Source organism: Stenella coeruleoalba (genome assembly GCF_951394435.1).
Source record: "Stenella coeruleoalba genome assembly, chromosome: 16".
Lineage (NCBI taxonomy): Eukaryota > Metazoa > Chordata > Mammalia > Artiodactyla > Delphinidae > Stenella > Stenella coeruleoalba.
Window position 1 is genome coordinate 24,423,780 of NC_137162.1, and position 27,166 is coordinate 24,450,945.

The 27,166-nt window shown below is 38.5% G+C and overlaps 1 protein-coding gene across 1 annotated transcript in view; it reads right to left on the bottom strand.

The window, feature by feature from the left end:
* Positions 1 to 27,166, bottom strand: part of CFAP58 (cilia and flagella associated protein 58) — a 110,796-nt gene that overhangs the window by 59,432 nt on the left and 24,198 nt on the right. The window contains exons 9-14 of the mRNA XM_079899392.1: positions 21,157 to 21,318; positions 20,360 to 20,506; positions 14,233 to 14,373; positions 13,262 to 13,485; positions 10,710 to 10,821; positions 8,361 to 8,465 (exon numbers count right to left, since the gene is read on the bottom strand). Of these exons, the coding sequence (XP_079755518.1) occupies positions 8,361 to 8,465; positions 10,710 to 10,821; positions 13,262 to 13,485; positions 14,233 to 14,373; positions 20,360 to 20,506; positions 21,157 to 21,318 (891 nt within the window). The remainder of the gene's footprint in view (positions 1 to 8,360; positions 8,466 to 10,709; positions 10,822 to 13,261; positions 13,486 to 14,232; positions 14,374 to 20,359; positions 20,507 to 21,156; positions 21,319 to 27,166) is intronic.

Genomic DNA, 27,166 nt, shown 5'->3' on the forward strand with positions numbered 1-27,166 from the left:
ACATTGTAAACCACAGTAAATTCCAGGCTCCTGCAAAGTTAGAAGTTAATAACACAAATGCAGAGGCAACAGGAACAATAATTCCCATAACCTCTCAGAGCTCAAAGACAGAACTCAAATGACTGTGGGACACATCACTTATTGAAGGACCACCGTTCTTGCAACATTGAATCAGTCACTAAATAAATATTTGCGAGGGATGAAATAATCATTGCGATAGACATGGGAACTGCCTTTGTGAAGCTTATGGTCTAGCAGGAAAGTCACTAAGCACACAATTGCAAGTATTTCATTAATTACAAGTGTGACAGTGGTAGGAAAGCAAAGTCAAGGTATGGGAACGTGTACCAAGAAACCTAACCTAGAGACCTAAGAGGGACCCCTGAGGAGCGAGCATTTAGTCTCAGGTCTAAAGGGTGAACAGGAGTTGCCCAGGCAAAGAGCCTGTCCATCTTTACTGAGCACTTATTATATGCCTGGTTCTGTATCAGGCATTGGGGTTAGAAGGATTAATTAACAAGTGCCTTTCCTCAAAGAACTCACAGTCTATTGGGGGCAAATAAACATCCATTACATCTGCTGCTGGGAAATGATAGGGGCTCTTCAGCACCATGTAACAGATTAAACAATCACTTTAAAAATGTTCTGATACTAAGAATTCCACCAAAAATCTTCCTAATTGCAAAATGTTCTGTTGTGAGTTTAGAGAACTTCTCTCATAATTTAATAAAACAGATGAAATTGAGAAACTGTCAAACCCCGTGGAGCACCCGGTGTTTCACCAAGATACCAAGGCTTGCTTGTCAGCAGATGCGCAAGCTCTGGAAGAAAACTCACAGCAGATCCAGGGCAGCCCAACCATCCAAAAGAAAGGTGAAATGAGAAACTGGACAAAGGGGAGTGAAGCAGGATATTAAACTTTGGAGACCTGGAAAAACATGCTTTTTGGTTAATAATATTAACAATCATCACCATAATGTTAATGATAACTAAACACTCTGATCAACCTGTATGTGCACTTCCACTCAATTCTGTGGGTGGGTACTTATCGTCCCAGTTTATGGATGAGAAAACTACGGATTAGAATAAACAAGAAATTTCCGTTTATGGCATTATGGCATACTAAATAACCTGAAAACTAAAGTCCACAAAGCATTAGACTTGCTCAACAAAACAACACATCCTTTTAATCACAAAATGGAGTTTGCAAGTAGTTTGATCCTCAAATGTCAAAATCAAAGGGTGAACTGCGTATTAGAGCAGTAAACAGAAACTGCAGCGCTCCCTTGGGGGCTGACTGGGACAAATGGCTGGACTCGCTGAACAAGGGGCTTGGAGTTTAATGGCCATAAGAGGATAAAAGATGAGGTACTGAGCCTGCATGAAGTGGGTAGATAGTACTGAGACTCCTCCACATAAAGTTAGGAACTTAAAAGAGTTACAACCTCAGTGTAAATAGACAACAAAGAGAAATTCACCCACCGGGACAGGAAGACCACAAGGAAATCCAACTATCTCTCCTGGGTTCTGCATGGGGAAAAAAATGCCTACCCTGAGAATTCGTATCCATGGGTCTTCTATCATAAGAGTTTAGAGTTCTAATATACATCAACCAGGTAGTCTAGAAAGCCCCAAAATGAGAATTTAACATAAAAAATTATCCTAAGCAAGTGATATCTCTTACAGCATCCGACAGAAACAAATGAAAGGACATACCCTTAACCTGGACCATTTCCAAGTTCCATAAATAAAGCCTTTCTGAAAATGAGTTCATAATCCAAAATCCAACACAAACGGAAAAAGTCCACCATGAATGAAAGTCAGCAGTCACAGTAAACAATAGGAAAGACCTCCAAGACCTTCAAATAATAGAACAATCAGATAAAGACTCTAAAATAAATGTTTCAATTAATTGAAGACATAAAGAAAGGAATAAAAACATAAAAGATCAAGACACTATCAACAAAGACCAGTCATATGTGAAAAAGAATCTCTAGAAAATAAAAATTAAATTATTGAAAATAAAATCTCGATGGATTGGCTATTAGCAGATAAGCACACCTCAAGAGAGACTTAGTGAACAAGAAGATAAAGCTGAGAAAATGTAACACAATAAGTAAAGAGAAGAAAAATATCAGAGGTCAGTAGACAAGAAAAAAAGAATGGGACGAAGTCCAACATACATCTAATAAGAGTTCCAGAAGGAGTGAAAATAGAAAGATAAAGGAGAGATTATTCAAAGACACAGTGTTAAAAAAAGAGACAAAAGGCCCAAAATGCAGTCACTTGTGTTAAGCCCACATCAACAAACTGAGACTTAATGCCTAACCCAATTGCAATTTCAGCCTTTCCTAGAAATGTAATCTCAACTGGTCAGTTTGAAATTACCCAGTCAGCACTGGTCATTCCTGGTCAGTGAGGAAATCTGCCTGACAGACCCCTGTACCCCAAAGGAAGGTGACCTTGCCTGAGACACTCACTCTTTGCTAGTAACCTCCTTGTCCTGCCCCCTTCTGCCTATAAAAGTTTTCCATTTTGTACAGCTCTTTAGAGTTCCTTTCTAATTGCTAGACGGAATGTTGCCCAATTCATGAATTGTTGGAAAAATCCAATAATATCTTTAAAATTTACTCAGTTAAATTTTATTTTTTAACAACAGGAATCCTCAGATTCAGGAAACACAATGAGTCCTAAGCATAGTAATTAAAACTAAATTCATACCAAATGCATTGTGCTGAAATTCCAGAACATGAAGGACAAAGAGAAACTCTAACAATCAAACAAAGAAAGGGCAGGATACTTAAAAAGGAGCAATAATAATTAGACTGACAGCAGACTCCTCAATAGCATCATTAAAAGCTAACACAGAGGACTAACATCTTCAAAGTACAAGTAGAAAACAGGGTTTCAACTTAACCATTTACAAGTAAGGCCAAAATAAATACATTTTCAGACAAGCAAAAGAGAGTGTTAGTCATTGAAAAATTTGTCATTTTAAGAACTATGAAAGGATGCACTTCAAGAAGAAGGAGATGGAACCTAGAGGTAAGAAACTGGAGAGGTGAAGAAACAGAAAACAAAAGAACTGGTAAATATTCTGGTGAATCTGAATAAATAATTCATAGACTCTATAAAATACTGATGATGATGACTAATACTGGGAAGACTGTAGGAGGTAACTGGAGTTAAAACATTCCAAGTCCCTGCACTGTTTGCAAGAAGGATAAGGATATTGATCAACTTTACATTTGTTTAGACTTGATGTCAACTATGCATGTTAAATTTTTAAGGAAATCAGAGAGAGACAGAATTACACTGAGCGGTGGTACTATTCAGCAAAAATAAATAAATACACCAGGAAAAGGAGAATAGGGAGTAATGAGGAGAGAGAAATGAGTGGTGGAGGGAAAAAGAGGGAATAAAGAAAACTCAGTCCAAGAGAAAGCAGGAACACACTATTTTTGAGCATTAAAAAAAAAATCAGGGTAAATAGAAAATAAGAAGTAGAAATAACCCTAAAATTATCAATAAATATAAATAGACTAAACACACAAGTCAAAAAACAAAGATATCAGATTAGGTTTTTTTTTAATTACAAGAGACTCACTGAAATATAAGGACACCAAAAGTTTAAAAGTACAGAAAAATGATGCAAAAAAAACTGGTAAAGCTATATTAATATCACACAATTTTATAAGTAAAAGCATTAAGGATTAAGGAGGGTTCTTGCATAATATTAAAGGAACAATTCAACAGGAAGAAGTGTTAACTATAACCTTTTACTCACCTTGTGAACATAATTTAAGAGGTACTTAAGGCCAAAAACTACAAGGAAAAATAGACAAATCTCCAAACTTTTTTTCTGTAATTAGGTAGACAAAAAAATTAGGAAAGATATAGATTTGGACAATGCAATTAACAAGGTTGGTCTGACAAACATCATATAGACTCCCGAATCTTGAACATTTGGAGAATACATATCTTTTTCAAGAACCTAGGCATTGGTTATAAAAACTGACTATCAGCAGAAGCAAGAAGAACTACAATTCTGCAGCCTGTGGAACAAAAACCACATTCACAGAAAGATAGACAAGATGAAAAGGCAGAGGGCTATGTACCAGATGAAGGAACAAGATAAAACCCCAGAAAAACAGCTAAATGAAGTGGAGATAGGCAACCTTCCAGAAAAAGAATTCAGAATAATGATAGTGAAGATGATCCAGGACCTCGAAAAGTGAATGGAGGCAAAGATTGAGAAGATGCAATAAATGTTTAACAAAGATCTAGAAGGATTAAAGAACAAACAAACGGAGATGAACAACACAATAACTGAAATGAAAAATACACTAGAAGGAATCAATAGCAGAATAACTAAGGCAGAAGAACGGATAAGTGACCCAGAAGACAGAATGGTGGAACTCACTGCTGCGGAACAGAATAAAGAAAAAAGAATGAAAAGAAATGAAGACAGCCTAAGAAACCTCTGGGACAACATTAAACACAGCAACATTCACATGATACAGGTCCTAGAAGGAGAAGAGAGAGAGAAAGGACCGGAGAAAATATTGGAAGAGATTATAGTCAAAAACTTCCCTAACATGGGAAAGGAAATAGCCACCCAAGTCCAGGAAGCTCAGAGAGTCCCATACAGGATAAACCCAAGGAGAAACACGCCAAGACACATAGTAATCAAATTGGCAAAAATTAAAGACAAAGAAAAATTATGGAAAGCAGCAAGGGAAAAACGAAAAATAACATACAAGGGAACTCCCATAAGGTTAACAGCTGATTTCTCAGCAGAAACTCTACAAGCCAGAAGGGAGTGGCATGATATACTTAAAGTGATGAAAGGGAAGAACCTACAACCAAGATTACTCTACCCGGCAAGGATCTCATTCAGATTCGATGGAGAAATCAAAAGCTTTACAGACAAGCAAAAGCTAAGAGAATTCAGCACCACCAAACCAGCTCTACAACAAATGCTAAAGGAACTTCTCTAACTGGGAAACACAAGAGAAGAAAAGGACCTACAAAAACAAACCCAAAACAATTAAGAAAATGGTCATAGGAACATACATATAGATAATTACCTTAAATGTGAATGAATTAAATGCTCCAACCAAAAGACACAGGCTTGCTGAATGGATATAAAAACAAGACCCATACATATGCTGTCTACAAGAGACCCACCTCAGACCTAGGGACACATTCAGACTGAAAGTGAGGGGATGGAAAAAGATATTCCATGCAAATGTAAGTCAAAAGATACCTGGAGTAGCAATACTCATATCAGATAAAATAGACTTTAAAATAAAGAATGTTACAAGAGACAAGGAAGGACACTACATAATGATCAAGGGATCAATCCAAGAAGAAGATGTAACAATTACAAATATATATGCACCCAACATAGGAGCACCTCAATACATAAGGCAACTGCTAACAGCTATAAAAGAGGAAATCCACAGTAACACAATAATACTGGGGGACCTTAACACCTCACTTACACCAATGGACAGATCATCCAAACAGAAAATTAATAAAGAAACACAAGCTCTAAATGACACAACAGACCAGCTAGAGTTTATTGATATTTATAGGACATTCCATCCAAAAACAGCAGATTACACTTTCTTCTCAAGTGCGCACGGAACATTCTCCAGGATAAGTCATATCTTGGGTCACAAATCAAGCCTCAGTAAATTTAAGAAAACTGAAATCATATCAAGCATCTTTTCTGACCACAGTGCTATGAGATTAGAAATCAATTACAGGGAAAAAAACGTAAAAAACACTAACACATGGAAGCTAAACAATATATTACTAAATAACCAAGAGATCACTGAAGAAATCAAAGAGGAAATCAAAAAATACCTAGAGACAAATGACAATGAAAACGCCACAATCCAAAACCTATGGGATGCAGCAAAAGCAGTTCTAAGAGGGAAGTTTAGAGCTATACAAGCCTACCTCAGGAAACAAGAAAAATCTCCAACAATCTAACCTTAAACCTAAAGGAACTAGAGAAAGAAGAACAAACAAAATCCAAAGTTAGCAGAAGGAAAGAAATCATAAATATCAGAGCAGAAATAAATGAAATAGAAACAAAGAAAACAATAGCAAAGATCAATAAAACTAAAAGCTGGTTAAAAAATAAATAAATAAAACTGACTATTTAGCTGGTCACAAAACAAGTCTCAATGAATTCCAAAGAATCAGTATAATACAGATCACAATGCAAAAAGTGAGAAATCAATAACTAAAAGATAACTTAAATACCTATATTTTTAGAAATTTAAATTTGTACTTTTAATTATCATAGGAGAAACAGTGGATATTTTTTAAGATTTACTCTCAAAATAGAAATAATTTTGAAAATAGAAAATATTTAGGACTAGATGAAAATGAAAATACCACATTTCAAAACCTGCAGGAAGAAATGAAAGTTTTTCAAGGACATTTTGTACCTGTAAATGCTTAGTTATATTAGAAAAGCAGGCTGAACATTAATGAGCTGAGCACCAACCTTAACCAGGTAGAAAAAGAACAGAATGAACCCAATGTATGGTTAATATTATGGGCTTTGGAATTAGAAATATAAGAATAATTGGTCATTTATTTGCCAAGCATAATGCTAAGCTCTTTCAATCCTCTTTTCAACATGCCTTTTATTTTTAACATTTTGCCAATTTTATTTCATCCGTCCTCCATCTCCATAACCATGTGTCTCCGATCCCTTCCCCCTTTCTTCATTTCTTTGCTGGAAAATTCTAAAATAAACCCCAGACTATGTATCATTTCATCTGTAAATACTTCAATACATCTCTCTTATAAAAAGGCTTTTTTTTTTTTTTACAAAACATAACCATAACACTCCTACTACACCTTATATAATCAACACTAATTTCTTAATTTCATCCAACACACATCCCATGTTCAGATTTCATTGACTGTAGAGAAAACAATGAACAGAGACACAGACCTTCCATGAGGCCAGCCACACGGAAGGCCCAGGCAAAAGAGGGAGCTACTGTTGTTGGTACATGATAAACGGTGACCGAGGACATTGAGGTGTCATGCTTTCCCCGTGTGGGGATTGAACGAGAGTGATGAAACCTGAGACTATGACTGAGGGCAGCTAAAATGAAGGGGGATAAATTAATTCTTTTGGCACAATTACATGCTAGTTTCTGTCCTGCCTGTAGAGTGAAGCCATGCTCTTCCTTTCACTGAATTACTCAGTTTCATAGGGAGCTACTGAAGTTAAATGGTTACACTACTGGGAATAAGTAGCCTTATATTCTAGAAATCTCTACCAAGTGCTGGTTAATTTTATTACCGGGGAGAATCACAGGCTTTCCCCACACTGGAGTGCCCTCAGAAATCAGGGATATTGGCCAGGAGCAAAGTATAGGAGCTCTCTCCCCACATCTGGGGAGTTAGGACCCAGGCAGCCCAGGAGCATCTGTGTGAGTGCACGAAATAGGACAAGGTATGATGTCAAAGATGGAGATCCTGAGCCATTAGTCTTGCACACTCTTAATGTCCCAACAACATCCCTTTTCATAGGTTCTATATTGTCCCATAATACAGATCAAGAACCTCAGGTGCAGAGAAGTTAACCTCACACAGCTACAGATTGGCAGAGGCAGGATTCCAACCCAGGCCACCTAACACCAGAGCTTATATTCTGTATCGACACCAAACTCCTGAGGTTCATCATCCTCATCCGCTGATTGGGGATGACAACCGCCAACCCCAGAACTGTGAAGAGGAATTGAGACAAGGAGATAAAGCCACCAGCACAGTATCTGGCACGATGATGATAATGGTGATGAAGGAAATGATGGTGGTGACAACTGGCACTTGCAAAGATACAGGCCCACAAGGCTGTTACCATTGTTAATTGCTCCAGAATAACTTACTGCATAAAATCCTCAAAAAGATACCTTTCCTTCCATTTCACTCTCACAAACCTTCAAGAGGACATTTGCGCTCTATGTGAAAGCTAGTTTTCAAAGTCAAAATCATGGCATTTCACATCATATGAAGATATGAAGAAAAGTATTTAAAAGAATCTAACGAATAAAACTGCAGAGCAGCGGGGAGCTCACATTACCCAATGCAGTAAGTGTAGCCTTGAACTTAATTTTCTAGAATTCTTGAAATATCAGTGATGGCAGCATAAAAGACCAATTAATCAGATTGTTTGTTCTCTCTGTGTGAGTCCCTGTTGCCATCTACAGTTAAAAATGGGGCATGCAACACTGCCAAATAACTAATTCTGAAAACATTGTCCTGGAGATGATGGTGCTAAGAAAATATACTTGTTCGATGAGTACAGACAATGGAAATGCTACCTGAAGGAGCAGCTCTTTTTCAACCACCTCTTCTGTCTTGCTGATGAGACGCTTCTGCAGGGTATGAATTTTCTGTATCAGCTCAAAGGTACTGGGGTCACTGGCCTACTCGACGGAAGCAAAATAAAGCAGCTGAAATTATCAGTTTCAAAGCACTGAGGTCCCTATGTAAAATAATTATTGTTCTGTTAAAATCTATTGCAAAGATGTAGACCCAATACAGAAAGAATTAGAACCAAAAAAATAAAAATAAAAAGTACAACAGATGAGAGAGTCATCAAAACAGACTGATGTTTGGCTCTAGTTAGCCAATAAATGGAAAGTGAGTATGTTTATTCCACCAGGGGAAATAATAACAACAGCGGCAATAATGGTAGCTCCTGGGCCAGATACCTGGTTCTGGGTACCTCCTGGGCCAGATACCTGCCGCCATCTGGACACTATGCTAAGTGTTTTTCATACATTATCAAATTTTAGTCACATGACAGCCCTACTAGACAGTATTATCTTCCCCTTTTACAGATAAGGCAACTGAGGCTCAGAGGAGGTCATTTACCCACACCGATAAAGGTCAGAGCTGGATTCAAGCCCAGATATGCCTGGCTCCAAAGCCTGGGCTTCTTAATTACTATGCTCTGAGGTTTTCCCTACCATCATTTCTGTTTCCATAGGAATGAGACAGGGTTCCCTAATTCATTCGTTTTCAGGATTCTCCTTCCATAATTGTCAACAAGAAGATTCATTACAGCCTATGATGGGGAAAGTTTCTAGGATGTGAACATCTGCTAATAATTGGCAGCAGAACAGGACCATGGCATTTAGCTCTCAAACGGCATTATCAATCCGTAAGGCTCTGATGCGCCTTCAATAGCTATATGTGTACAATTCAAACAAGATCTACAGTTATATATTGATAATTTGTCCTCTAGACGTTGAACCAAAGCTTTACTTTCAACTGTACTGACATTCTGAATTAATCTAGCAGCTAAATATTTTCAACTACCTCCCAGAGTCTCTTTTCTAATTTTTTTAATAGACATTGACATGGAATTGGAAACTTTAAAGATCTGCTTGAAAACACATGGAATAAACTAATGTGACAGTAAATGAATTTAAAATTTTCAGCTCCTTAGAAAAAGTATAGATACAGGTATATGTATAACTGAATCACTTTGCTGTACACCTGAAACTAACACAACATTGTTAATCAACTGTACTCCAATTAAAAAAAAAAGTGCAACAATCAAAGCTACCACAAAAATAAATTAATTAAATTAAATTAAATTTTCAGCTCCACTTCTCCAAGTGCATCCATGTTATTGTTATTTAGTAAGCTACTCCACTCTTGGCGTCTGAAGAGGAATAAATGAGGGTCCAAAAGAGGTGGGGGGAGATATTCCATTGACTATAACTTTGCTTAAGAAATACTAGGCAGTGCCAACCGATATCCATATTTTGGAAGTAGATTTGGCACACATTCACTTGGCAAGACTGGATGTCGTTAAAACTCAGGCCTCATGTTTACATAACAATTTATAATGCATTATCCTTAATGCTTTCTTCATTTAAAGGAAAAAGTGAAAATAGAAAACAAAAACCTACTTGGCTGTTTTTTCCCCTTGCCCTGCTCTTTCTTATATCACATACTTCTATTCTCCCAACACCCTAATTGTTCACTTAGTCAAAGCCCCTTCTGGCACCCACATTGCTGGGTACAACTAAAGGAGATGGGCATCTTTTTCTTGAATAAGCAGAGCTTGTCTGTTACTGTTATCTGCTGGTGGAAATGTCTATCAGGAGGTCATAAAATAAAATATGAGGTTTATTATTCATCACCTACCAATGGGACTTTGGCTGTGTTCCCAGATCCTAAAAGAAGGAGTTTGACTAACACAATGCTAGTTCTTTGAAAAGAGGGCAAGTTCACAAAAGCCCTATTTTCTTTGGGAAATAAAAGGGTGCAAAGGCCAGTTGAAAGATGGCGAAGACGCTGGTAGCCAGCGCAGCTGAAGGCAATTAACCATCCAAGACAAACAGGTAGCCGCAAAATAGCTGGTTGACCAAACACTGCTTAAACAACAACAAAAAATAATAATAATCAATGTCAATTGGTGAGGCCAGTTCACAGCTTTCACTGGGTCTTCTTTAGGCAGAAAGGATTTTGTCCAAGACTTTTAAAAACAAAACCCAAATCTGGAACAATCCAATTTACATTTGATCTAGCCTTGGATTTTAGGTGACAATGGCATAGTATGAAATAAAAACATGCTTCTTACTGTGCTTTAGGTAAGAAGACAAGCAGGTTAGAAGGAGGTTTGGGGGTGGGAGGAAGGTTCCCCCGAATGTTACCTCGAGCTTTCTCCATCTGTGCACGTTCATGGGGTTCTCCAGTTCCTCCTCCAGGGCTCGGCATCTTGTCCTCTCCTTCAGGAATTCCCTTTGCGTGTGAAAAAGCTCCTGCCTGAACAAGACAAACTTTCTTTTGCAAAGAAGTTCTCCACCCATTTGAATATCCTTTACGTGCCCACTCCATCTTATACAAAAAGCTGGGATCAGAGCGACTTCAGGACCACTGAGACTAGCCTCCTAATCTGCGCAAGACACAGATGATATCAATTCTTGCAGAGTGCAGACTTCAGCTTCAGCTTTACAAAAAAAAAGTACCAGAGCTTCAGAATTATGATTCTGGATACCCAAGGAATTTTAGAAGTATATGGAAAGAAGAGGGAGGAGGTAAATTATGAGGATTTCAAAATATTGTTCAATGTGTCTAAACGTCTCCTACAGTAGCAGAAAACAAGCCACATTCCACCATGAGGTATGGCATCTGAATGCGAGAGACTGAGGCTCAGGTGAGAACCTGACATCAATTAGGGCAGCGCATCACCACCCTGATGGCATACTGGAATCACCTGGGGAACTTTTAACAACATACCTTTGCCTGGACCCAACCCCCAAAGGGATTCTGCTTTAATTGGTCTAGCATGCAGCTTGGGTTTCATAGATTTTTTAAGTCCTGCTGGTAATTCTAATGTGTAGCCAGCATTGAAAAACACCAAATTAGAAGTGATCTTTTCTCTCATGTTCCGCAACTACACAGATGGCTGAAAAAGTCCCAAAGAACTAGCTCTGGCTCAAACACACTTCTAAAATCTGTAGGAATCTCTAGTTAATAGGTAACGTGCTACAGCCATCCACAGTATCCAGTGAGCTGGCTGCCACCCTATTGAAAGAGAAGCTCTGCTGGGAGGTGGAGAAGAGGCAAGCACTCGTGTTGACACGGGCAAGAGGATATTATTATCTGTCCTCATCTGCTGCGTGTGCGCAGATTACTAATACTAAGCCATCTCTTTTACTTAATTGCTTCATTTAAACCAATAATACAACTTCCCCTCATTAGCAAGACAAACCATTAGAATTAACTGCATAATGTTCACTCAACAGGGAGCTCAAGCTGCTTAGAATTAAAACCATATTTTTAACACTACGATTTTCTAGAGTGTCATCAGTAGCGAAGGGCAAGTTAGCTACTATTATTGATGGCTTCTTTTGTACCAGACTCTGTGCTAGGCATATTACGTTCCTTTTCGTGTTTAATTTTAACTGCAAGCCTTAAGCTCAGATAAGTGATTCGCCCAAGGTAACACAGCTTGTAGGTGACAAGTCTGAGATTGGAATTCATGCCTGCTTGCCTCCAATATTTTTATTGTCTTCCCATTATAAAGAAAGGTAAAATCTATTATCAACAAACCAGCAATGTTGACTGAGAATGGGTAGAATTTGGTCCTTTGCGTATATAATAAAAATAACACATGGCTGGCAAGTTTAGTGATGGTCCTGGAGATCATTCAATAGCTACTTAGAATGAACCCATTTGTCTCCAAAATGTCAATGGTAGCATCTCTGGATAGTAAACTTATGAGAGATTTTCTAATCACATCTTCATAATTTTTCTGCATGCCCCATGTTTTCTACAATGTATCTGTACTACTTTCATCGTCTGAAATATGAGCAACTCTTTAAAAGAAAAAAGAGTATTGATCTATCCAAGATGGCGGCAACTTCCCTTGCTCTTCCTGAACATATTCACTGCATTTAAATACCAAAACTATCTAATTCAATTAATTTAAGAAGTAGATCCAAACTGTGTCCTTGTCCCAAGGTGGCCAAGGATACTGTTCATCTACAAGTCTGTGGAGAATAAGATAGCTACTGTGAAAACACCAGACCTATTATGTGGTTTCCTGCAATTGCCTATATGGAATATGGTGATGTTTTCCCAAAGGGAAAGTAGATCTTGTATATTGTAAGATTTAAAGCAAAGGGAAGGCACACTAAGCTCAAATGAAAGCCGCAGAAGATAAATCAAGAGTGAGATGTAATATCTGGCCGCCTTCTAAGGAAACACAGTTTTCAAACAGTGTAAAATTAAATTTTCCCCTCTTTTCATTCTGCATGTAATTCCAAGAAAAAGACATGCAGACGTTACCAGGATTCAATTTAAATATTGATGCTCCATTTCTTGCATACTGCCTTATTAAAGAAATGCTAAAAATCTCACTGGGGGAATTTTTTTCTGAGTTGTAACTAGTTTGTGGTTATGATTTGACTTGAAATTTCTTTTTCTAAATCCAGAATAAAGTTTTCAAAAAATGCTTTTGCACTTGCTTATGTTCCCCTGAAAGGAAACCAGTTCATTTTTTGTGACATAGAATGGGCACGATATAGATTCTGGATTATGGAAAAGTTGTTCTCATTATCTGCTAATCATTTCAACATAAAAAAAATTATTTTATGCAACTTGATAAAGACCTTCAATGACCAACAGGAGGAACACAAGGTCATTTCAGGAGCTCCCCACAGAGTGCTGTGTGCTCAGCTCCCAGGGGGTCTTCTATTACCTGAGTTCGTCAACATTAGCCACACTCCTGGCAAGAATCCCCTTTTCCCAGCGAAGCTTCTTGATCTCAAGTTTGAGGATTCTCATGTCCTCCAACCTCTGGTTGTACTGGCTCTCGCCTTTATTCAGCACGGACTGCTGGATCTTGATCTTCTCGTAGAGCAAAGCCAACTCATCATTGCGACGGACTAGCTGTGACCCAAGGATATCTCTCTCGCTGATGACCTAGAAAGGTAGGGAAGGGCACGGCCACCAGGGGACAAAAAGTCCCACGTTTCATCATGGCAGCAGCATTCAGTCTGTCAATGAACACCCATCCAATGGCCACATGTGCTAGGCACCCAGTGGGTGAGGCCCTGGAAATAGTCTGCTAGACAACCAACACTGGACTCCTCCCATGACAGTTGGTAGCCTTGTTGGAAAGAGTACAACAAATCATCCATAATAATAATAATACAATAATCCTTGGCCCATGCCTGTTTGCTTGGTTGGTTTTCTCCAACACATTATAAGTGTTTAAATTTGAATGCCTTTAGGGTGAGCTAACTCTTGCCAAGTTCTACTATTCCTTACTGTCTTGCATTAGGCAATGTCTCTTTTTCTTAACCTGCCAGATCTCTGAAAGCATTTAAGTTTCTACCCTCCAAATTATGTAATTATTCATTGTAATTATACACGGGCAATTATATTATGCTGGAATGTAAGCTCCCTGAGGACAGGGACCTTATTTTCTTGTTGGTCAGTGCATTCCCCAGAGCCTAGAGGAGTGGCTGACACATAGTAAGTGCTCATAAATAGGAGCTGAATAAATGAATGAATATTTCATAATCCATCAACAGAAGGTGGGCCTCTGGGGCTGTTCTTCTGATAGACTGAAGGGAAGAGCTTAGAAAAGAATGAGGCTTTGTGAAGAGTTGCATCAAACAGTTGTGTCTGCTGATAAGGTCTGCAGGTCTGGTGAGATGTTCTTACCTGGTCTAACTCCTTCTTCTGTCTCAGCCTCTCCCCATCAGCCTCGGCAATGATTCGCAGGAGTTTTCTCTCTTCGGCTTCCTGCTTTTCAATGAAGTGTTTGGTCTCCAATGCTTGTTGTCTCAGCTTCTGCAGCTCAGCCTGACAAAGAGTGAAAGACCAATTTTGCTCTGTAACAGCACAAACCAGGACGGCAGGGCCCAGATTTAGATGGACAGTGTGCTTCTTATACTTCCCTGTGATGTTTCATTTAGCATGGTTTGATCATCCTCACAAGCAAAGCAAGCTTCATACACACACACACACACACACACACACAGCCTGTAAAGAAACAACAGTGCACATAAAGGTGATCATGTTTTATTCTATGAGTTGTGCCCTTGAGGGATTTCCATCATTTTTCTATATAAGTATAGCAGGGACCTCATTGGTATTCAGCAGCAGTTCTCTTACCAGCTAAACATGGGGAAAATTCACAAATAGTACAGAGAAGGATGTGGGGAGCAGCATGGTGGGGGGTTGGGTGAGGGCAGCTCTGTATGTACCAGCTCCTATAACAGTCCTAATACCACCAGCATATCAACTGCAGAGATAAAGCCTATTACAAGCAACACTTAAATTAATAAAGATAGCAACCAAGGGTCTATCATATAAAACATCTTGATGGAACAGAAGAGATGTTATAGTATAAAAAGATATATAGATCTTACTCTTAAGACGATTACAATCTAGATGAGAAGATAAGATATATAAGTATTATGCAAATATTAACAAGTCCAGGCAATAATGTTCCAGGATCTGTATTATCACACAGACAGTGAATTGATGCTACAGGAGGTCAGAGGACTGCAGTTGTTAGCAAGGCTTCCTGGGAGAACTCAGATCTTGAGGCTCCTGAGGCTACATGGAAATCCTAAGAGTGATGGGGAAAGCATGCTATGAACTGGTCATTTTCAGAAGGAAAATTCCCCTCATCAAAGGACACATTTGCTTCAATTCCACAAGTATATTTGTGGCTTACAATATCCCTGGCATGATATTAGGTATTTTGCCTCAGTACTCTTATCCCCATCTCACAAATGCAATTACAGAGACAAAGAAAAACAAATCAACTTGACCAAGGTCACACAGCTAATAAGTAGCAGAGTTGAAATGCCATCCTAGATCTTTTGATTCCAAAGCTTTTGCCCCCTTTGCTATCACCACACAATAGTTCCAAGTCAAATACAGAAAATGAGTAAGACATGACGGATTCGCCACCCATCGAAGATGACAAATATAACCAACTACACTACGGTGTGGAAATGCTCTCTACTGTGTGAAGAAGGACATGGGAGAACAGGAAAGAGTTCATATTTCTTCCTGGGGTTTAGAGGGAAAAATCAGTCAGGGTTTTCGCAGTTGACAGTTATTTCTAAAATGGAGAGGTATGTGCTGGGGAGAGATCAGTCAATGGTCAGGCTTGTGTGAACAAAGGCATGTAAACTGTAAAGTACCTGGTGTGTTGACCAGACAGCAGAGCATCCAATGTGGCTGAGTTAGAGTATTAGGTAGGGAATAGCAGGAGGTAAGGCTGGTAAAACAGCTGAGCCAACCTGAGAAGGGCCCTGTATGCCATGTGCTGTGGACAGTATGCAACGGGGAGCCACAAAGTTAATCATAGTAAAGGAAAGAAGAATAAGTCTTCGAGAGCCTCCAAGCCCATACAGGAAGGACAGGTGGTATCACAACCAGGTCAACACAAGAAGGAAAAATGCAGGAAGAATTCTGCTTTCACCCATGCCTGAAATCACAAGGGAGATGACAAGACAATATTAAGGCTCCAACTTTTTGGACTTCCCTGGTGGTCCAGTGGCTAAGACTCCACGCTCCCAATGCAAGGGATCTGGGTTCAATCCCTGGTCTAGGAACTAGATCCCACATGCCGCAACTAAGAGTTTTCATGCTGCAACTAAAGATCTCACATGCCATAACTAAAAGATCCCATGTGCCGCAACTAAGACCTGGCACAACCAAATAAATAAATATTATTTTTAAAAAAAAAGGCTCCAACTTTTCAATGGCCTGCAGGTCAACAAGTGAAAATGAAAAAGTAATAATTTTCTCCTTCAAGAATGTATTGGGTCCCCCACCTCCATCCACCCAGAAATGTCATTGGGATGACAGAACACCGAATATTTGCCCAGTGAGTGCCTGCGAACCAACCCAACTCTAGTTGCAGCCTGCCTCTAATCCATGAAGACCAAGAGTCATTCACTGAATAGCTCAGACGTATCCAAACAGTACAAGATACCATGCACCTAGCAAAAGACCTGTAATGTCACAAACTAACTGCAGCTAGCTACTGTAAAACCCAGAGTTTCCTTTATGATGTTTTGTTTGTTCATTCATGAAATATATTTTGGTCCAGGGATAAGCAAAAGGAAATACTTAGTGAGAAAAGATCTGGTCTAGTGTTTACCACTTTGGGGGATTGCCTGTTAGGAAAGAGAGTGAAGAACCAGCCTTGCTACTTCTATAATCATTTAAGGTGACAGCAAAGACAGCAATAAAATACCCGTTGGGCTCATGCTTTCTTTAATAAAACTTTTATTTTCCCAGATGTGTGACATTCACTTCCCTGTTCCTAAGTGCCGAGAGCTGATCAGAATCCATCAGCAGAACAAAATGAAATGGCTGTTATATTAAAATGCAATCAATGGTGTGTAAAAGTATCTGTCTGAAATGTAAAACCATTCATGTGTTTGGCATTGCTGGGTGTTTTTTTTCATAATATATCAAAATTCTGAGTGGTCTCCTTATGTCATAAATTTATGGGCTGTAAACAAGATGCGCCATTAGATGTTGGCAGCAAATGTTAACATCAACAAAATACCTTAGGTCTAATGCATTTAGCAGCTGTAACTCTGAGCTGTCTCATCCAGGAAAGATGGTAACAACTACTGTGCACACAAAAGCTCATCAAGTAATGTTCTAGGTGGGACCCAAGGTATGAAGTTGTAACACAATGTCAGGACACACTCTTTAGTCACTGCCTCTACAATTTTACAGTTTTGTGACAGGTGTTTACAGAATATATATCATCCAATCTTGCTGCAGGCATAAGTCATATCTCAAGAATCATACTTGAGGGAGTTTCACCCATTCATACAGGATCCCAACATTCACTGGGTTTCACAGAAACCATCTGTTTATTTCTAGCAGAACAAATAGGACCACCTAAAGTCTTCTGGCCATGAGAATAATTAGGCTTTCTCTCTGTCTCCCCCACTCCCCTCCGACAGTTCCCATCCGTGTCACTCTAGAGAGTCGACTAAGTACAAGGATATGGTGCCCTGAAGCCAGTTGCTAATGTGATGCTGAGCTCTGGACATAGAGAATTTGCTGCTGAATTATTCACCAAGAGTCAAAGTGCTGTCAGATTGACGTGGGATGATTGGGAGGTGACAAACAGAATCGAGAGCTTGTTAGGACTGGAAGGCAGACACTCCACATGAGACGGCCCCTTTAGTGCTGATGAAACAAGACGGGGACACAATGGGCAGATGAACGCAGATGCAGCAACATCTACAAAGATCTACTGACATTCTGTCATAACCATCAAGTGCTGACAATGTCTAGAATCCTGAGGAGTCAGGAGAGCCTGGTAGCAACTGAAAAGGAAAAAGAAACATGGAAGAAGCAAGACTTTTCTTTTGAGGGAGATGAATGAGGATGGGGATGACCTATTACGGACGATTGTCTGTCGAGTTGGAGAAGCAGTAAATTGGGTTGTCCTGTCAAAAGGCATCTCATGGTCTACCAAACAGGCTAGGGCTTGCCCTTCCGGGAGGGATTATGTAGCCACATAGCTTTGTAGAACTCATAATAATAAACTACATGTCTCTCATGGAGCAAAGTTACTAGAAAATCTGCCCTCCCCTCCAGGGTTTTGGTTCGCGAACCTCAGATGCTTGAAATCCAGAGACCTCTGTAAACGTGATTCATCTTTGAGGCTAAAAAAGTCAAGAGGCTAAATGAAACTCAACGTTCAAGCTGTCACATTTTTCTAAAGAATGTCAAATGGGCTTAATGATAGGCCAAAATTATCCAGTCAAAGCACCACTGCAAGTTCCCCTTGGATAACCTCAAATAATAAATCAAGGAGGCAGCCTTTTTCTGTTCCTAATTCTTGCCTTAATGGGAAAACCTGAGGAAAAGGCATCCTAGTTTCACAGCAAGTCCAAAGCAACCATCTTCCTATAATCGATGACCCAAAGCTATCCAGACCTAGGATTCCTCATTTAGAGCAGACTCTCTAGAGCAGAAGCCCTTTAATCATCTCTCTTATTCACAAGCTGCCAACTCTGCTGGCCCAGGACCAAAAAACAGGACCCTATTATCCTTTATTTTATTATGATGCTTCTTTGGAGCTATGTGTGTAGATGTCTAATGATGGAGAGTGTAATTGAAACCAATATTAACCAAAGTCAAACTAAGGAATCAGGAGTAATTGCTTTTTTGCATAGGACATTACTTATTCTAAAGCAGGATTTTGTCTACCTTGGACCCCATTATGCAGCAATAGTTAATCTTTTGAGAAGAGCATTACTTGGGAAAGTAAGAGATGAGGATCAATGTCATCCTCTGAAACGAAGAGATGATGTACCAAGTCAAGTTACACTGAAGCCTTGCTAACGTGGGTCCATGAAGCCCGTGGGTGAAGCAACGTTTACAATAAGATTCTTCTGATTCAGCCCATAATAAATAAACCCCATCCCACTATAGACTCCAGGGTGGTATAGAAACATACTGCCTTCTATAAAACTGTTTTCAAACAAGGAAAATAAGGACAAAGACACAGGATATTTTCAAATTTTAGAAAATATATTTATGTTTCTTTATATGTAAATAAACTTTAGTACAGAATTTTCTGTTTTTTTCTGTCATGAACTAGAGTGGGGAGATGACAGTTTTAGGTAAATAAATCAATTAACATATCTCTATTGTAAAGGCACTTTTGTTACATTTTAATCTTTCTCAAACCTCACGTATCTTAATTTAATGTAGTAGTTCTGCTTCCATGAAGACCTATCATTAAGTTGACAAAACCTATTATTAAACTGAGAGTGCATAGGTCAATCTATGGCATCATGGAATCAAGGAAATTTGGCATTAAACCTGTCCAACACGAGATACACGTTTTCAAGATAGGAACTATCTCTGAAGTTAATTATATGCAGAAACTGAGGTAACCAGTCTCATTGTTTGTAGAAAGTTCCTGCAAGTGGCTCATAAACATATGCAAAAAATAAAAGTGGCATTATTCTCTTAGAAGTTCCTTTTTTAATTCTTTGGTCAAATGGATTAGAAGGGAAATCTACTGGATTTGATAGGAAAAGGAAAATACATTAGGTTTAGTGAATGTGTACAGTAAAACATTTAGTTCAAGGATTTGATATGGTATAATTATTTGGCATGTATTTTGGGGAAGAGTCTTTATATTATATTAGTAGACATAGAATGTTCTAAATTAGTAGATTTAAAAGTATATATCTTAGTAATACGTGTGAAGACAAAGGTGATTCCCTAGAGGAGTGGCTGCAAAGTTCTTAGATTCACAGAAGTAAGGTGAACAATGAACCTAGTTGAGGGCAAATCAAGTGAGGACAAAGCTTGACACCTGGTAGTTAATGATGCTGAGGGCAGCAAAGGCACATGCACATGAAGTAAACAAGGATTAGGACAGAGGGACAAAGGGTCCTGCCAGCATTGCCTTATAGAAGCCCCAGGGAGGAGTTTGGGAGGGTTGAGTACAGGCAAAGTGCTGGACTTGGGCTTTAAATGCAAAGAGATTGTGGTCAGCCTGAAAGTTCCAGGACTTCCTGGGACCTGCTAAGTTCTCTTGCACTGATGCCATGATAGCCATCACAGGTAAACTAGGTGCTCTGCATCTGCACCGGCCCCTCCCCATTCTACCTGAGAGCACTCCTCTAGGGAAGACTGACCTGGAGGTGGTGGAGGTCATCCTCCAGGTGCTTTGGTTGTTTTTCCTGCCCCCTTACTCCCCTCCATGAGCATGGAGCCTGGCCCCAATAGGTCCAATCGATTGACTATTGGTTCATTGCTTTTATTATAAGGTGTGTACCTTCAACGTTTCCTTCTCCTTTTCTATGTGCTGTTGTTCCAGATGTAGCTTCGCAAGTGCTGACTCCTTGGCTGAGATTTCTTCTTTCAATTGATCTACGTGATGAGTCATAATCTTTAATTTTCTATTCATTTCCATTATTTCATCCTAACAGAATAAAAGGAGAAATGTTTGAAAGTGAATTAAATAGACATCACCATGCCTATGGAAGTTCAAAACACATTCAAGAGCTTTTAAGGGAGACTCACTCAAAACAATGGTCTCAACTGGGCTATTCCTTTGTATCTTGTGCCCATCAACCTCAAAGTACTTTATAGCATTAACTTTGCAAATATTCTCATGAGATAAAGTATACATAATGAATATGTCATACACACACACACACACACACACACACACACACACTTTATTCTTCACTGTACAAGAGAGGAATTGGAATCACAACAAGCATTTTTAACTAAAAGATTACAAAGCAAAGCTCTGCAATTAAATGACAAGTGTATACTGCTCCCCTCTGAGTCACGGTAGCTATTAGCAGTTTTAAAAATTAGAAAGAGGAGAATGGCAATTCTACATAATAATTAAAACCAGCACCATGATCTTCACATCCAATCAAGTTTCGTTATTTCCATTTCAAACAATCTGACAGTTCTGCATAAACTGATCTTCTCTTTCAGGTGAATTCCACGATATTTCTTTCTGCATCTATTTTAAATCCTGCCATTAGGATAACAGAAACTGCTTTAAACCCAGGATGGGGAAGAATCAAAATGTAAAGACATAAATATATTCTTTACCTGAGCTTCAACCAGATTTTTGCTATACAGATTCCTGTCTGACCGCACAACTTCATACAGGTTCTGTTGCTGTTTTAATTTAGTCTCTGATTCAGCGATTTTTTTCCTGTAGTCAAAAATCTGCATTTCACGGACTTTTATGCCTTCCATGTTCATGAGGACCTGGAGGAGAAAGAAGTAATAAAGATGGTTGAATAGCCCATCTGTGGTTATCGGTTCAGGACAAACAGAGATTTTTTTATCGAAGGGTAGCTCGTAGAAATGCCAGCAATCAGAAAATGTGACTGTGGCTATAATCACTGCAGTACAACACAGACATTCAGCCCAGCTGATGAGGGGCAAACATATACTTTATCTATGCCGGAGTTCTGCTCAAGCATGAAGGCTTAGCGCAGCTATTCTGTGATCACAAGAGGGAAAAGAAAGTAAAGAAATTCCTTCAATTCTGAAAACCTCTCTTGACCACCCCACCCACCAAAAAAGGAAAGAAAAAAAAAGAAGCACAGGCTTAAACAGATCTTAACACAAAGCACTAGGAAGGATAAGAGATAACTTAGCTGTTTGGCCATACTCATGGCTTTATAAGGTTGACCACGAGAAAGAAAAGTGGCCTTTGAACACTGATAGCAGTCATAACACTGTCTTGCCAATGTCAAACTCACTCCATCAGGGAAACCCAAAGGACTTCATAAAAATATGTGTTCTATTGTGCATGAAACACTTCTAGGCAAGATAAGATGCAAGAATTACTGCCTCGGGACTTCCCTGGTGGCGCAGTGGTTAAGAATCCGCCTGGCAATGCAGGGGACACAGGTTCAATCCCTGGTCCAGGAAGATCCCACATGCCGCGGAGCAATTAAGCCCGTGCGCCACAACTACTGAGCATGTGTGCCACAATTACTGAAGCCCACGTGCTTAGAGCCTGTGCTCTGCAACAAGAGAAGCCACCGCAATAGGAAGCCCGTGCACCGCAACGAAGAGTAGCCCCTGCCCATTGCAACTAGAGAAAGCCCACGTGCAGCAATGAAGACCCAACACAGCCAAAAATTAAAAAAAAAAAAAGAATAACTGCCTCCTTTTTGCAAGTATGAAGAACTGAGGCCTGAAATTCTACCATGAGCCTATACCTCTCAACAAGCAATCCATACAGTAGAAATAAGGTAATCATGACTCTCAGCTGCAATGGCCACAGAAATTGATTTTCTAAGGACAAACTTCTTCAAAAATTCCTTAAGAAAAAAAAAATTTAGCAGGAAGACTGATTAAATCAATGGAGCTTATGATCTAACAACAGTCAGAACACACAGGAGAAAATTCTTAAGAATATTTCACTGCATTTCAGTGGAGTTCTCTTAATTAATGATTACAGTTGAAAGAAATAAGCAGAGCAATATGACAGAGAAGGAAAGAAGGGTTTCCTCTAAAGAAGAGGCACTTTACCTAGAACCTAAAGGTCAAAAAGGACTTAGGCCTTTTGCCATGCCGATACTGTGAATCAGGTGTGGACTATCTGTGAGCGTCATGTTCCCAAACCACTGCACGAGGGAATTCTTTTACTCCACTTGTGGAGTTAGTATTCCAGAAAATATACTTCAAGAAACCCTCTTCTAATGTTTTCCCATCAGAGTTAATGATGGCTGGTGTTTAATATATTTTCCTTTATATCTTTAAATAAACACCTTTCAAAGTTTTCTTAGGCTTATATTTAAGGAGGGATGGGATTAAATTTTAGTAAATGTCTTTTTAGCATATATTATTTTGCACTGCATTATTGGGTCTACTGATTTGATATACTTAGTAATAAATATTTCCTTTTACAAGTATTTTATTTCTTTATACATAGTCCCATGTGCCACAGTTCTAAATAAATGCATAAATGGAAAATATACCTTTATTTCCTTTTCCTTATTTACTTTGACCTTCCTTCTTCCTTCAACCCACATCAATCCCTCATTGATACATAAAGTAACCAGGTTAATAATCTACTATGTGTTCTTCCAAATTTTCTTTGAATTCTGCATATTCTATTTAGGTCTACTAAAGTCATCATTATAACATCATCATAACAATAGCTAATATTTCTCAGGTACTTTCTATATACCGAGAATTTTACATGTATTAACTCATTTAATCTTCACAAAAATCCTATGAGATGTGCATTATCATCACCCCACTTTCACAAACAAGGAAACTGAACTCAAAAGAAGTAATATAGTTCACAGCTGTTCAACTAGTGAATATACAGATACAGGGATTTGTTTGTTTTCCTTTTGCTTTTTGAGTTTGGTCTTTATTTTTTAGCAAAATGGGATCCTCTTATATACCTTTATGCACCTTGATTTTTATCACTTAGTAATACTTCGTGGAAATCAGGTGGATTAGCTCTAATTCATTCTCTTTGAAGGGGACATAATGCCCTACAGTGTGGATGAACCATCATATACTCAGTTCCTCCCCTCTGATGGGCATTCACTTGGTTTCCACTTTTTTGCCACTCTGAGCCATGCTGCAATAAACATTTTATACATGTGTCCCTATGCACTTGTCTTTTTACTTCTATTGAGATGGATTCCCAGGAGTGGACTACCTGGCTCAAAAGACATATATATTTTTAACTTTAATAGATATTGCTAGATTGCTTTCCAAAATGGCTGTAACACTTTACATTTCCATACCGCCAGCAATAGTTTTCTTAGTAGAAAACTATCCTTGCAGTTGCAGGATAAACCCTCTTTGGTCATACTGGATGATTCTTTTCATGTACCGTTGAATTTGGTTTGCTAGAATTTAGGATGCTGCATACCTATTCATAAGTGACCTAAGTCTATAGCTTTCTTTTTGTTTCTATTTCAATATCAAGATTTCTGCTAGTTTCATAAAGTGAGCAGAGTACCCTTCTGTTCACTCATTCATCCACTCACCTACTTATTCATTCACTCACTGAACATGCATTGAGGACCCATCTATGACAGGCACTGTAAAAGCACTAGTGATGTAAAGAAGAATAAGATGCATTCCCTACCCTCAAGTTCACCTCTAGTGAGTGACTCCACCATAAAATGGATAATCAAGGAACGGATACAACCAATAATCTGAGATACGCATAGGGTGTTATGACAGAATTAAACACTGGGAGGTTAATAGGATGGTCATTCACATCTTATCTAAGAAGTTAATATTTGGTATTTACATAATTTGTGAGAACCACCTCTTCCTTCTTGTTCCTCAATCACCCCAGCCAAGGACTCACCCCAAGCTCTCTCCTCGGCCTGGAGTCTTTGTTCATTATCACAGCAGAAGGCAGGAGTTACATCAGTATAGTAATGCCAATCAATATTACCCCAAAGAATATACAGTACATTTTTCTAAATTCACACACACACAAAAATTTATATAGCCTGAGAATTATCTGATTCTTAAAAGTGTGAAGGAACTCAATTCTAAAATAATTAGGTCCCCAGTGACAATGCTGCAGCTAATTCTCTCTCAGCCTTTTTGGTGGCTTCCATGGTTATTAATCTTTCTATGGTTTCTACTTCTCCTTGAGTCAAGCCTCGATGTGTGCACATATTTTCAAGAAAATTATCTATTTCAACCAATCTTTTAAATTTATGCAACCAGAGTTGTACAAAGTATTTTTATATGATTTTGCTGTTTTACTATTATTAATTGCTATCACTCACTTTGTGTGGAAAGAAAATGGCCCAAGGTAAGAATGTATACAGACTCCGTGATGAATGGCTTGCATCATTGGTTGGGGGGCTGGAAGGAACAAAATTAGAAAATCTGAGAAGAGGAGGTCTGGAGAAGAGGCACATGGACAGATCTGAAATGAAAAGAAATCCCACTCCTTCCTCCATCATTTTTTTTGATCTGTACCTTTAGAATCCTTAAAAATGAGTAGCAGGTGGCCTTTTAATGTACTACCACTAGGAACTAAAATGTATAAGTTAAGAACAAATGTGAAACCTAAATAAGGTATCCATTCCTGGATCTGTTACTTGTTTGATTTTTTAAAAGAAAGGGACTATCTCAGCCCAAAATTTAGCCTTTCTGTGGACATGACCACCCTCGTTGGGGTCGGTGAAATGAATAGATTGAAAATACTTTGAAGAGCATCATCAGCATTCAGAATATCAAGCAGCACATCAGAGAAAAGAAAAAAAATTACTTGTTCAATCACTTTGGGAGATATTACAGCAAGAATAATCCTTCGCACAGACAGAATCACGCTCCAGAGAAAGGATGCAGACAAGGACATTTCTTTTTTGGGCACCCAGCTAGCAGGGTCCATCTTTCTGCAGACAACAATGCACAAAATCAAACTTGCTTCCGGATTCTTAAAGCTGGGAGTAATAGGAACCCATCATGATACCAAGAAGATCAAGGGTATTTCATTTAAATGACAACGAAAATTGTAGAAGTACTGAAACAAAGGGAAAAGACAATTCACAAAGCAATTCAGTTCTAAGTGTTGGGGCTCAATTTGTTTTGATGGAAATCATTCAAAGCAATGTCACATAGAGGTTCAAATCCTGAAAATTCATAAAATATGTGGAGTGTTAAATAGAGGCAAAACCCTTAATCAGCATAATGTCCCCAGTTTAAAAGGATATATCAGAGAATGTAGAATGCCAGCTATGGGGCTGGAGCTTAATTAATTGATTACACTTTAGATACCTCAAACCAACTCATGAGCTAAATCACAACCAAATATAGAAAGTTTTATTATAGCCAGAGGGTTGGAGATCCTAGCACGTGGAGGCCTGCTTCAGAGGAGCCCCGAAAGTGCTTACGGTGCACTACCAGGGTACAATCTCAGTTTATAACCTACTACCTTTTCTTTTTCTGTTAAAACAAGCTGCCAATAGAAATGATCGAGATAAAAATCAATAACGCGTGCTGGAAATCTGCAGCCATACTCATATGGACTTAGGCAGGATGAGAAAGTGGGCCATTGAATTCGGAATCCTCTAGCTTGCATTTGATGAAATATCAGTACAATAAACTCAAATAAGTTTTTCTGACTTGATATCAATGGTTTCAATGCTGACAACGCCTTTACCTCCATAATGAAACTGGAAAACTCACTCTCAAAAAAAAACAAAGAAATAAAACTATATGCCCAGGCATGTGAAATTTTAAGTCTTCTCTGTTTTTCTTGCTTTCTTATTTTATCCTCTATCTCAAATTTAGAGAGGCATATCTATTTTTCTATCTGCTTCTAATAACATGTTATGGTACAAAATGAGGGATATAATATCTGCCTCGGAGGGCTATTATGAGGATATAAGTGAGAAAAAATATATTTATGCCATCATAGAAGTACCAGGCATATCATAGTTTAATCATTTAATAAATGTTAATAGATTATCATGATAGGTTAACATTACGTGATATTATATAATATGAGCACTTAACAAATCAATTTGATATTTTCTATGGATCAAATCCTGTTCTCCTGCAGGGAAATAGTGATCCACAGTATACTTCTTTTATTATAACACAAAAAGGCTAAAATTTGTGTATGTCCCCTTGAAGGCTCTCTCCAGGGTTCTACCCTATTAAAGATGCTCTGTATAAAAAACTTCAAATTAATATTGAAGAAACAGAAGTTTCATTTTATGATGAAGTACGTATTCAGTGAACAATATCTCTTTGATCAACTTTTGCTATCCTCACTTACTTCCAAGTCCTTGCAAGCACATTATTATTCATTTCTTGGAACCTCTGTCTAGAAGAGCTTTGCCTGACACTGTTATAGGCAAATAAACAGACAGCTAAGAAACTTGTAGTTAGGGATTCATTGTGAAAAACGCTTTTTGGCATATAAGCTGTCTGTTATATAAGCTGTTATATTTTGGCATATAACCAAAAATAAATTAATTAAAAAAAAACTAAAGACGTCTTTCCTTGGCTTACAGATAATTAAAGGCAAGCAAGTAACAAATGCTGGTCTTTTCCTGTGGTAACCATGTCACAAGTAGTTACATACGGCATCAAGTACCTC